The following is a 12,368-nucleotide window of genomic DNA, read 5'->3' on the forward strand; positions in this document are numbered from 1 at the left end:
TAATGGTATAAACCCTGTAATTGTTTTTAAATATTTACAGCTGAAACAATAATGCATTTTAGGATAATTGATTTAAGTGCTTTTATAAAATTATAAGCTTCACACGTATAAAAGGGAGTCAGCATAATTATTTTTTTTGTTAATCAACACACCTATGATGTTGATTGAGCTAAACTTGTATTGAACTCTGAATATTCATTTTAAATACTCAGACGTATGTGTCCCATTTTCCCAGTTGACCCACTTTGTAATGCTATAAATTTAACTCTCATCCCTTCATCTTTCATCTCTCATTGTTACTGCTTAATATTTAGACCGTGTGAATGTGAGGCTGGTTGGTGGTCACAGTCGCTGTGCTGGTAGAGTGGAGGTTCTTCATAGAGGTCAGTGGGGAACAGTGTGTGATGATTTCTGGGATATGTCTGATGCTGCAGTTGTGTGTAGAGAGCTGGACTGTGGAGAACCTGTAGATGCTCTTGGTGATGCTCATTTTGGACCAGGATCAGGACCAATCTGGATGAGTTATGTCTCGTGTACTGGATCAGAGTCTACACTGAAGAACTGTGGGTCATTAGGATGGGGTAAACATAACTGTGATCATAGAAGAGATGCTGGAGTCATCTGCTTAGGTAAAGTATTTTACATATTAAAATTAATATCTTTGTAAGATTTTTTGCATTTCCAGATTGGCTTCTGTCACATGCCTGTCCTGTCTTGTGCTGCACATGGGTGTTTTGTTATTTTGGGCCATGTGCTCGGGTCATTGTCGGATCCCTCCCCCTTGTTATCTGATTATTGTTTGAGTTCATCCACCTGTTCCCTAGCCTGGCAAGCCAGACTACATCAAGATGTTTAGTCTGGCAACTCACCATAGACACGCTCACTCCGAGGGGCGGGATAAACGGCTGTCTTTCAAATTCCCTCTGCACGCAATAGGACAGCGCTTCAACCAACCAGAGCGTTTTCCCAACAGCGGAGCTAGTTGATAGATTCATTCAACTTTTGCCATATCTGGCCGGCAAAACGACGAACACATCTTCCTTTTTTAAAGAATGTTCTTTGCTCTTTTCTTAAAGAAAAACTTAACTCCAAGTCCTCCAGAGTCGCGGACAAAGCCGATTCAAAAGACTGTTCTCCAGCAGCCGTCATTCTTTGTTTTCAAGTCGCAGGCAGGTAACCGTCGCAACTCTGTCGTCATATGTTAAGCCCGCCCCGCCTACTCTATAAGCGACATGATTGGCCTGACCCAATTTAGGTTTTTGCAGCTAGAAGGTCTATTGAGAGTTGCTAGACCCACCTGGATGCAAAATACATTTTGCTGCCGCTAGGGTGCGTCTAGATTTCTAGGCTACCTGTTCCCTTCTGATTAGTTCCCTTTATAAGTCCCCTCTTGTTTGCAGTCTGTGTCGGTACGTTGTCTAATGTTCTCAGTACGTTCATGTTCTGTTTTTGTTTTGTATTTATTAGTTATGTTTTCCCCCTCGTGGGTTTTGTTTTTGTTTTCTTTTATAATAAACATCATTCTCCAGCACTTGAGTCCTCACACCTTTTTGCATTGCACCAGCCGTGACATAACGTACCGACCACATGAGGACTCAGCGGAGAGGAGCATTCGATTGGGTCAGTTTTGGGGCGATGGTGGAGGGTCTCATTCGCCATCGGGAGAGAATTGCCAGGGAGGTGGTCCCGAGTCCGGTGGTCCCAGTTCCGGTGGTCCCGAAACGGAGGAGGAGAAGGAAGACTCCCTCCGTGACTGTTCCGGTGGTCCCTGTTCCGGTGGTTCCACTTCCAGTGGTCCCAGTTCCGGTGGTCCCAGCTCCGGTGGTCCCGAGTCCGGTGGTCTCGAGTCCGGTGGTCCGGAGACGGAGGAGGAAGAGAAACCCCTCCTTAACGACTTGTCCGGTGGCTCCTAACCCAGAGACCATCCCGGAGGTGACTGCCATCCCTGACGCGCCGCTCAGGCGCCCCGCTCTGCTGCCCCCGCCCGAGCTGCTCACCCTGCCGGCCCCGCCCAAGCTGCTCGCCCTGCCGGCGCCAGCCCAGCGTCCTGGCACGTCTGCCGATCCAGAGTCGTCACATCACTGTTCACGTCACATCTGCCGATCCAGTGTCTCTGGACAAGATGGCATCCGCCGAGCCTGTGTCTCCGGACAAGATGGTCGCCGCCGAGCCTGTGTCTCCGGACAAGATGGCCACCGAGCCTGTGTCTCCGGACAAGATGGCCGCCGCCGAGCTGGTGTCTCCGGACAAGATGGCCGCCCCCCGAGCCGGTGTCTGTTCCTGAGCCGGTTCCTGTTCCTGAACCGGTGTCTGTTCCTGAGCCGGTGTCTGTTCCTGAGCCGGTGCCTGTTCCCGTTCCTGTTCCTGAGCCGGTGCCTGTTCCCGTTCCTGAGCCGGTGCCTGTTCCTGAGCTGGTGCCTGTTCCTGTTCCTGAGACAGTGCTTGTTCCTGTGCCGGTGTCCGTTCCTGTCCCTGTTTCTGTGCCATGGTCGCCTGAAGGGTCGTCTCCTCCCTGGCCTTCTGAAGTGTTGTCTCCGTCCTGGCCTCCCGAGGGGAGGTCTCCGCCCTGGCCGCCCGAGGGAAAGTCTCCGCCCTGGCCGCCAGATGGACTGACATTTCCGCCCTGGCCGTCTGCACAGCCTGCTCCACCCTGGCCTCCCAAACTCTATGGTCCGCCCTGGCCTCCCGAACTCTGCGGGCCGCCCTGGTCTCCCGAACCCTGTGGGCCGCTCTGGCGTCCCAAGTGTTTTGTTTCCCCTGTCCCGCCCTGGTCTGTCCCTCCCGTCCCGCCCTGGTCTTATGGAGCGTCTGGTAGCCGCTCCGTAGGGAGGGGGTAATGTCACATGCCTGTCCTGTCTTGTGCTGCACATGGATGTTTTGTTATTTTGGGCCATGTGCTCGGGTCATTGTCGGATCCCTCCCCCTTGTTATCTGATTATTGTTTGAGTTCATCCACCTGTTCCCTTCTGATTAGTTCCCTTTATAAGTCCCCTCTTGTTTGCAGTCTGTGTCCGTACGTTGTCTAATGTTTCCCATTCGCCGTGATTCTCAGTACGTTCATGTTCTGTTTTTGTTTTGTATTTATTAGTTATGTTTTCCCCCTCTTGCTTTTTGTTTTGTGTTTGTTTTCTTTTATAATAAACATCATTCTCCAGCACTTGAGTCCTCACACCTTTTTGCATTGCACCAGCTGTGACTGCTTCTAATTTCTAAAGAAGTTTTAAAATAATAATAAATACATTTTATTTTTATATTTTTTGTGGTTTTCTTTTGTGTTTTTACATTATTTATTCATTATAAGACTAAAAATAGAATGGCTTTTATGTATCATTATCTTGAAGCCCCATAAATAAGCCATGCTTTTGTTGATCTGTGTTGTTCTTTCAGAAGTCCGGCTGGTTGGAGGTTCTCCCTGCTCTGGGAGGTTAGAGATACTTGATGATCAGTCGTGGGTTTCAGTGTGTGACGCTGCCTTTGACCAACAGGATGCAGAGGTTGTGTGTAGAGAGCTGGACTGTGGGGCTCCTGTACAGGTGCTGGGAGAAGATGCTTTTGGCAAAGGAGACGCTCAGATGTGGACACAAGAGATTCAGTGCAGAGGAAATGAGTCTCAGATTCACCTCTGTCCAACATCATCATCACATGAAAACAACTGTTCACATGAGCACAACATTGGTTTGCTGTGTACTGGTAACAGTTCAAAGTACAACAAAGCACATTTCATTTCATTTTATTATAACAATTTAAATTTACAATAGCCTTTTCTCTTACATTCATAGATATAAGAAATGTGAGACTGGTTAATGGTAGCAGTCGGTGTGCTGGTAGAGTGGAGGTTCTTCATAGAGGTCGGTGGGGAACAGTGTGTGGTGCCGGCTGGGATTTGGCTGATGCTGCAGTGGTGTGTAGAGAGCTGGACTGTGGAGAACCTGTAGATGCTCTGTATGATGTTCATTTTGGTCTGGGATCAAAACCATTTTGGATGAAAAATGCAATGTGTACTGGATCAGAGTCTACACTTAAGAAATGTGGATTCATACAACCAACTGATCTTGATGTGTGTCTTGATAAGAGCGCTCAAGTCATTTGTTCAGGTAAGCTAAAGCTAAAAATTCTGTCTTGGATTTTTGTACCAAATGCAGTCAATTGCACCAAAAGCAGTTATAATTTCATTTCCAGCTTCTTTTAGACAGCACAAACTGTTAAGGTCAGACTGTAATAATCAGAGACCTTGTTAAAAATTAATTTAGAAGCTTGTTTCTAACTCTACATTCTAGTGTAATTCCCTGATAGGGTTCATTCATAGACATTGTTGACATGAAAATGTTGAAATGTGGGCAGTCATGTAATGCATTTAGATTTTTACAGTAACAATAACTATACACTGTTTTGTATATGAGCTGTTTTTGTAGGTTACTTTCAAGTCCTTTTGGACTGGGAAAAAGTTTTGCTGACATGTATAATATATTTTCATAATTAATATATTTCTTTATAGAATATAAAGGAAATTATGATTTCTTGTTATATGATTGATATATTGGTTATTTGGTTATATGACTGACTCATTATTGAAGTTCTTTAACTTTAATTTTGTTTTTTCCTGTGTTGTTCTTTCAGGAGTCCGGCTGGTTGGAGGTTCTCGCTGCTCTGGGAGGTTAGAGATACTTGATGATCAGTCGTGGGTTTCAGTGTGTGACGCTGCCTTTGACCAGCAGGATGCAGAGGTTGTGTGTAGAGAGCTGGACTGTGGGGCTCCTGTACAGGTGCTGGGAGAAGATGCTTTTGACAAAGGAGACGCTCAGATGTGGACACAAGAGATTCAGTGCAGAGGAAATGAGTCTCAGATTCACTTCTGTCCAACATCACCATCACATGAAAACAACTGTTCATATGAAAATGATGTTGGACTGGTGTGTGCAGGTTTGAGGCTTTTTTAAATAAACTAAAATCAAATGTAATGTTCCCAAAATCTAAATATTAGACTACACTAAATATTAGTAAATTTTATCATAGTTTTTTCTCTTAGTGTGATGCTTTTTTCCTCATTCTTTTCCTTTGTCCATATGTCTTTACTCCCTTTTTATTTATTTTACAGACAATTTGAGAGTGAGGCTGGTTGGTGGTCAAAGTCACTGTGCTGGTCGAGTGGAGGTTCTTCATAGAGGTCAGTGGGGAACAGTGTGTGATGATTTCTGGGATATGACTGAAGCTGCAGTGGTGTGTAGAGAGCTGGACTGTGGAGAACCTGTAGATGCTCTTGGTGATGCTCATTTTGGACCAGGATCAGGACAAATCTGGACAAATCGCAAGTTATGTTCGGGATCAGAATCTACACTGAAGAACTGTGGAACAATAAATTGGGGTTTTTATGAATGTGATCATACAAAAGATGCAGGAGTAATCTGCTCAGGTAAACTGCTCCAAACCCTGCACTGTTTTTACATCACTGATAATTCAACTGCCTTAAAGGGAAAGTTCAACCAAAAATGAAAAATCAGTCATCATTTACTTTGTGTCTTTTCAAACCTCTATGACTTTGTTCTGTAGAGCACACAATGTTTTTTTCTTTCTTATTTTACTCTCATTATATTGAAAAGAGTACCAGGGTATTCTGTAAAAAAAAGAAAGTCAGATGATATGGATTGACATGAGAGATTGAGTAATTTGACTATTTTACTCCTTTCACATTAATAAGTGGTGCTTTATGGTAGAACAATAATGACAAGAATTACACACCTTTAGATAAACAAAATTGAAACATTTCTTATCTCTTGCTACTTCAGGTGTCAGGCTTATTGGAAACTCGAGTTGCTCTGGGAGGTTAGAGATACTTGATGATCAGTCGTGGGTTTCAGTGTGTGACGCTGCCTTTGACCAGCAGGATGCAGAGGTTGTGTGTAGAGAGCTGGACTGTGGGGCTCCTGTACAGGTGCTGGGAGAAGATGCTTTTGGCAAAGGAGACGCTCAGATGTGGACACAAGAGATTCAGTGCAGAGGAAATGAGTCTCAGATTCACCTCTGTCCAACATCCTTACACAAAAACAGCTGTTCACATGATCATTACCAGGGGCTGATCTGTGCTGGTGAGTTAAAAGAATATAGTAATATCATACCTTTTACTAATAGGGTGCATCTCAGTCAGCTTCATATTTCACAGTCTGAACACTGACCAAGGAGCCAGCCATTTTAAGATCTGTCTCAATCACAAAATCCTTCAAGTTCACTGGAATGTTCGCTCCCTAAAAATCCTACAATGCACTCCAAAAACTAGATGCTCACTACGTTCCCTTTAATGGAAATTCTGTTAAGTGCAAAACAAATCGCACAAACCAACACAATATCATCATGACATGGGATGGAAGATTTGAAAAGACAAATCATTATTTAATAATATGTCAGTATAAACATCAGTAGATAGGTAGTGAACAGTGTAGTACATATTTATAATTTGGCTAAAATGGTAATATTTGGCTGTGCTGCATAACTGGGGATTCCCTCAATATGTCACTTTCCAGGATTCCCCTGCGGTCTCAGGACACTCAAAGTAACACAATGGACAAAATACAGTGATATAAAAGACCAAACTCCCACCTTATTGGGGATGTAGGCTATATTAATAGGCTACAGGCAAGCAGATGGACCAGAATATGAACGTAACGCGCAAAGTTTCACGCTAAGCGTTTCCCAGTGATATACTGGCATAAGTTCGCCTGACACTGGATATTCGCACATTTAGGGACCGTCTCTAAAGTTACATACAATATTGGTACACACCCAATTGGTACACACACATCAGGTTTCTAACTTCAATAGCATTTGAAGACAATGACTTACAGTCATAAAACCAACTGTAATGGTTGTTTTTATGATTTTCACCTCACTCTGACCACACCATATCAATTTCGTAATTGCGCCACCTATTGGTCGAAAGTGATAAACCATTAAATCATAGTATTAGTGACTGTATGTATGATATTCAGACATTTTGCCTAAAATCCTCTTAAAATGTCTTTAATTGCTCCTTGCATCAGTTGGTCTGACACTCCCAGCCATGTTGGCATGTCTTATTTTCTTCTTTGCACTTGGCCCCGATAATTGCTGCTTGCAGCAATATTTATAATTAAAATTTGTCTAAAATGTTGCAGATATATATAACAACAATCAAAGTATATTTCATAACATAATTTAAACAGCATAAAAAATGTCAGAAAGATGTTATGTGTGTTCTTGATAAATACCAGTGGTGACGTTTTATGACACAAGCACCTAGTCATATCACCGGGAATTGAAAAATCAGTGTCCAAATGTGTAGTAAGCCAGTGTGCTTTACCAGTGCCGAATGTGTGTACACAAAATACTGATGTGCGAACTAGTGTGCTTATGGAGAAGCACCCACAGTCTCTATCTGTATTTTTCTGTCACTTAGATAAAAAGAATGTGAGGTTGGTTGGTGGCAACAGTCGCTGTGCTGGTAGAGTGGAGGTTCTTCATAGAGGTCAGTGGGGAACAGTGTGTGGTGATGGCTGGGATATGACTGGTGTTGGAGTGGTGTGTAGAGAGCTGGACTGTGGAGAACCTGTAGATGCTCTGCGTGATGCTCATTTTGGACAAGGATCAGGACCAATCTGGATGAATCTTGTGTTTTGCACTGGATCAGAGTCTACACTGAAGAACTGTGGGTCAGCAGGATGGAGCATACATGCCTGTACTCACAGTCATGATGCCGGTGTCATCTGTTCGGGTGAATAATTAAACATTGCCCATTAATTTGTTGCGACATAAAGAATATTTTGTTTTAAAAAACTGTTTGTATGTTTGTTGTATTTAACTATCAAGTACTTGTTTTTGTCTGCTGCTCATTCCTGTAATATTAACAACAGGTCATCAAGCTTCCAGACTCGTTAATGGATCTCACCTGTGCTCTGGGAGGTTAGAGATACTTGATGATCAGTCGTGGGTTTCAGTGTGTGACGCTGCCTTTGACCAGCAGGATGCAGAGGTTGTTTGTAGAGAGCTGGACTGTGGGGCTCCTGTACAGGTGCTGGGAGAAGATGCTTTTGGCAAAGGAGACGCTCAGATGTGGACACAAGAGATTCACTGCAGAGGAAATGAGTCTCAGATTTCATTTTGCTCAATTTCATTATCACACAAACAAAGCTGTACCAGTGACAATGATGTTGGTCTGATCTGTTCTGGTAAATTATAAATATTCAGTGTCTTTTTGTTTGTATTTGAAACAGTATATGTTCTCTGTCAGCTGCATTATACTTTATTTTAACCTCTATGCTATTTATTCAGGTTACACAGAGGCCAAACTGATGAACGGTTCAGACTCTTGTTCTGGAAGAGTGGAGCGTCAGTACTTCAGTAAATGGGGCACAGTGTGTGATGCATGCTGGGATATGAGAGCTGCCAGTGTTCTCTGTAGACAGCTGAATTGTGGGATTGCTGTGTCTGTTGTGGGATCAGACTGGTTTGGAGAAGGAGGTGGTGAAATCTGGGCTGATGTGTTTGATTGTGACGGGAATGAAACAAAACTCTCAGAATGTTTCGTCTCTTCATGGAGTCGAGCTGAATGTTCTCATAGACGAGATGTTGGAGTGATTTGCTCTGGTAAACTTATTTGACACTGAGAGCATTATACTCTTTTTCACAATGTTTTAACCCAATTCTTATTTTAGTAAAACATGAGATCTTCTCTTCAGATTCCTCTCTGGCTGTACATGACGGTCTGGTGCGGTTGTCTGGAGAGAGACAGTGTGAGGGGGAGCTGGAAGTTTCCATCCATCAGGTCTGGAGGAGAGTTCTGCTGGACTCCTGGAGTCTCACTGAATCCTCTGTGGTCTGCAGACAGCTGGGCTGTGGCTCTGTGCTGAACTTCTCTGGCTCCTCTTCATCCAGTCTTGAACACAGTCATGAGTGTGTGACGGGCTTCCAGTGCTCTGGGAGTGAAGCTCATCTGGGGAACTGCAGCTCTCCACAAACTCTCAACTGCAGCTCCACACAACAGCTGTCAATCACCTGCCTTGGTGAGAACAACAACATCTGGGCAGATTCTTCAGTTGTTAGTGATCAATAATGTGTTTTCCTCTCTCTGAATATCAGGTCGCGGGTCCATCAGGCTGGTGGGTTCTGGGGGAGACTGTGCAGGGAGGCTGGAGGTTTTTCACAGCGGCTCATGGGGGACAGTGTGTGATGACTCCTGGGATATTAAAGATGCCCATGTGGTGTGCAGACAGCTGCAGTGTGGAGTGGCCCTCAGTAACCAGCAGGTACCAGCCTGGTTTGGTCCTGGTTCTGGACCCATATGGCTGGATGAGGTGGAGTGTGAGGGGAATGAGACGTCCCTGTGGAACTGCTCTTCTCCAGGCTGGGGGAAACATGACTGTCAACACAAGGAGGATGTAGGAGTCGTGTGCTCAGGTAAACATTTCAGTGTTGTGAACTTGTGAAAAATTGTTATTCAGTTATTCATTTAAATCTAAAATATCTTTTGGGAATATCTAACATTTTTCAGTTACACATACAGTACAGGGGTTCTACAGTGGAACTGAAACACCTGGTTTGAGACCACAATAATTTATTAGTATGGTGTTAGGGACTCCTTTTGCAGCATCAATTCATCTTGGGAATGACAGATAGAAGTCCTTCATAGTGGCCAGAGGGATTTTGAGCCATTCCTCACTATGTCACCAGTCACTATGTGATGCTGGTGGAGGAAAACGTTTTCTGACTTGCTCCTCCAAAATGCCCCAAAGTGGCTCAAAAATATTTAGATCTGGTGGCTGTTCAGGCTGTCTTCAACTTCACTTTCATGTTCATCAATTTATTCTGTCACAAGTCTTTCTGTGTGTAGCGTTATTATGCTAAAACACGGCACAATGTGCTTCAGGGTACAATGCTTGAAACATTAGGTGCACATGGTCCTCCAGAATGGTTCCGTTGTCTTTGGCAGTGACGTGCCCATCAAGCACAGTAGGGAATGTCCACAGGACATTGTCCTCAGGAAAACTGTTCCTGATGAACAGTTTTGGTGGAAACAGTAGAGTTGAGGTGCACATTTAATTCTGCAGTGAGTTGGGCAGCTGTGGTTCTATGTTTTAAAGGGATACTTCAGCATTTAGCATTAAGCTTTGTATCAGTAGAAAACCTGTAGTATTTTCGAATTACCGTGCTTCCCTCCCTCATATCCCCCTGAGACGAGAGATTTATGTATTTTTTGTCTGGAAAAAATCCTTTGACTCAAAAATCGTCATTTTGCGTCATCGGAGGAGTTTTTGGCCAGAGGCTAGAAACCACAGCCAGTAGTAGGAGCTAGTTCCGCATGTTTTCAACCCGCCCATAGGGGGTGGGATCTCACTCTCAGAATGTACAAATAATGTCAGCCATCTTTTTTTGGAAGCTAAGCTAACAGGCTCTTGCTCTGTAGAGAAAGCTGAGTAGTAGGGGTTACCATCCTCTTTTTCCCGGACATGTCTGACCGTCAAGGTCGTCCAAATTGTTTACATGCACACCTTTTGTTTCAATCTAACTGAATTCATTCCCATTGGTGAATCTGAATGTAGTGTTTACATGCACGTTAAACAAGTGTATAGCCTACAGAGATAGCCTACAGGACCGGTGCGTCTCACAGGTGTTGCTCATCAGTAATCACGCCACCGGCTCTCACGCCCTCAGCCTCGTCCTGCTCGCCATAGTAAATATAATGAATGACGACTGTAGAACGCAAAAGCCAAATCCCTGACATTTTGGGCGATCTCGAAATCATATATCAGATATCGTCACGGAGACTCACGATAAAATGGCGTCTTTTAAGTTTCGAGTTAACTAGTAGCCTAGCCTAGTTGTTTAACTGCGCTCTCTTACCATTAGGCGTGGCTTGGGAGTGGCCTCGTAGGTCAGTGAAGCAAGTGCATTCTGGGAGTTGATGTCTTTCATCCACGTGAGCCAAAAATACATTTTCTGGCTTTTCTCAGTCTAGAAGGCTCCAAATTCAAAAATAATTTCACATTTCTACTACATAAATGACCCATTTTAAATACACATTCATCTTTCCAGAGGTGAAGTATCCCTTTAAGGTTGTATGTCTCTGCTAATTCAACCTTCTCACATTCTGCTCTTACTGATGGAATGTAAAATCAGTGAAGATTGGCCATCATATATATACAAGCCATTCCTCTTATCATATATATATACTGTATATATATATATATATAGTATATGTTATGTTATGTTAAGTGTTTGTGGTTGAAATGAATGGGGTTGGATAAAATCTGAGGTTGTGTTCATGTTTCTATCAAGAGTTTAAAGAGATCAGGTTAACTGAGGGCTGTGAAGGGAATGTTGAGGTTTTCTACAATGGATCCTGGGGTAATGTGTGCTGGAACAAGATGGACAGAGACACAGCGAGTCTGATCTGTCAAGAGCTGAACTGTGGAAGATCTGGTGCTTTGTCTGATTCTACACCAAGGCTTAAATCAGCTCGTAACTGGCTGGATGAAGTGAAATGTCGACCACATGATTCAAATCTGTGGCAGTGTCCATCTTCACCCTGGGGACAGAACTACTGTAATAATGATGAAGTGGCCAAAATCTCCTGCTCAGGTAAGACTGATGCAATTTCCATCTCTAAAAATACAGTAATCAGTTGACATTATTTTGTATATAAACAAAATGTGTATATATAATATTGAATCAACTTGTGATTACAGAACAGGAGAGTCATGAGTCCCCTAGAAGCTATTTGTCATGCTCCACATTTCCACATCAGAGACAGTGTTCAGGTAAGTTAATTTGATTTAGAAGAACATAAAAATCATAACAACCATATGTGATATATGTATGTGATTTAGTTCTGGGGAACCAAGAGGATTTAATATCACTCCACAGACATGCCCCACTGTAGGTGTTTCAGTTCTGACAGAACTCTGTTGGCCAATAATGTATCCACTTGGCTGTGATTTAGATCATGTTCCTCTCAGACTGAGTGGAGGTTTGGGCCAGTGCTCTGGGAGGCTGGAGGTGTATCATAACGCTGTGTGGGGTTCAGTCTGTGCTGATCTGTGGGACATCAGCGATGCTCAGGTGGTCTGCAGGCAGCTGGGTTGTGGAGCAGCACTGAGGGCTGATGGGAATTCAGTCTTTGGTGCTGGTGAAGGTGTTGTGTGGCTGAACAGAGTCGAGTGCAGAGGGAATGAGATTCACCTGTGGGACTGTCCTCTCTCCCTGAAGAACCACACTGACTGCTCCCACAAAGAGCACGCTGGACTCACCTGTGCAGGTCACAGCAAAACACTGAGCAATATTAGTCATTTTTACATAATTTTATTGCTAGTAATATTTGTGTATTTGCTTTTTCCAATGTGTTT

At 43.6% G+C, this 12,368-nt stretch overlaps 1 protein-coding gene across 1 annotated transcript in view; it reads left to right on the plus strand.

The window, feature by feature from the left end:
• Positions 1-418: 418 nt before the first annotated feature.
• The window catches only part of LOC311082218 (antigen WC1.1-like), a gene marked incomplete at its 5' end in the record, with an annotated part of 30,623 nt that continues 18,673 nt past the window's right edge, over positions 419-12,368 (plus strand). The window contains 13 exon segments of the mRNA XM_084112952.1: positions 419-629; positions 1,919-2,054; positions 3,388-3,424; positions 4,618-4,654; positions 5,096-5,410; positions 7,427-7,741; positions 7,890-8,195; positions 8,299-8,613; positions 8,706-9,068; positions 9,106-9,423; positions 11,302-11,604; positions 11,712-11,783; positions 11,966-12,280. Of these exon segments, the coding sequence (XP_083969078.1) occupies positions 419-629; positions 1,919-2,054; positions 3,388-3,424; positions 4,618-4,654; positions 5,096-5,410; positions 7,427-7,741; positions 7,890-8,195; positions 8,299-8,613; positions 8,706-9,068; positions 9,106-9,423; positions 11,302-11,604; positions 11,712-11,783; positions 11,966-12,280 (3,043 nt within the window).

This window comes from Abramis brama (genome assembly GCF_963993115.1).
Source record: "Abramis brama genome assembly, chromosome: 4".
Taxonomy (NCBI): domain Eukaryota; kingdom Metazoa; phylum Chordata; class Actinopteri; order Cypriniformes; family Leuciscidae; genus Abramis; species Abramis brama.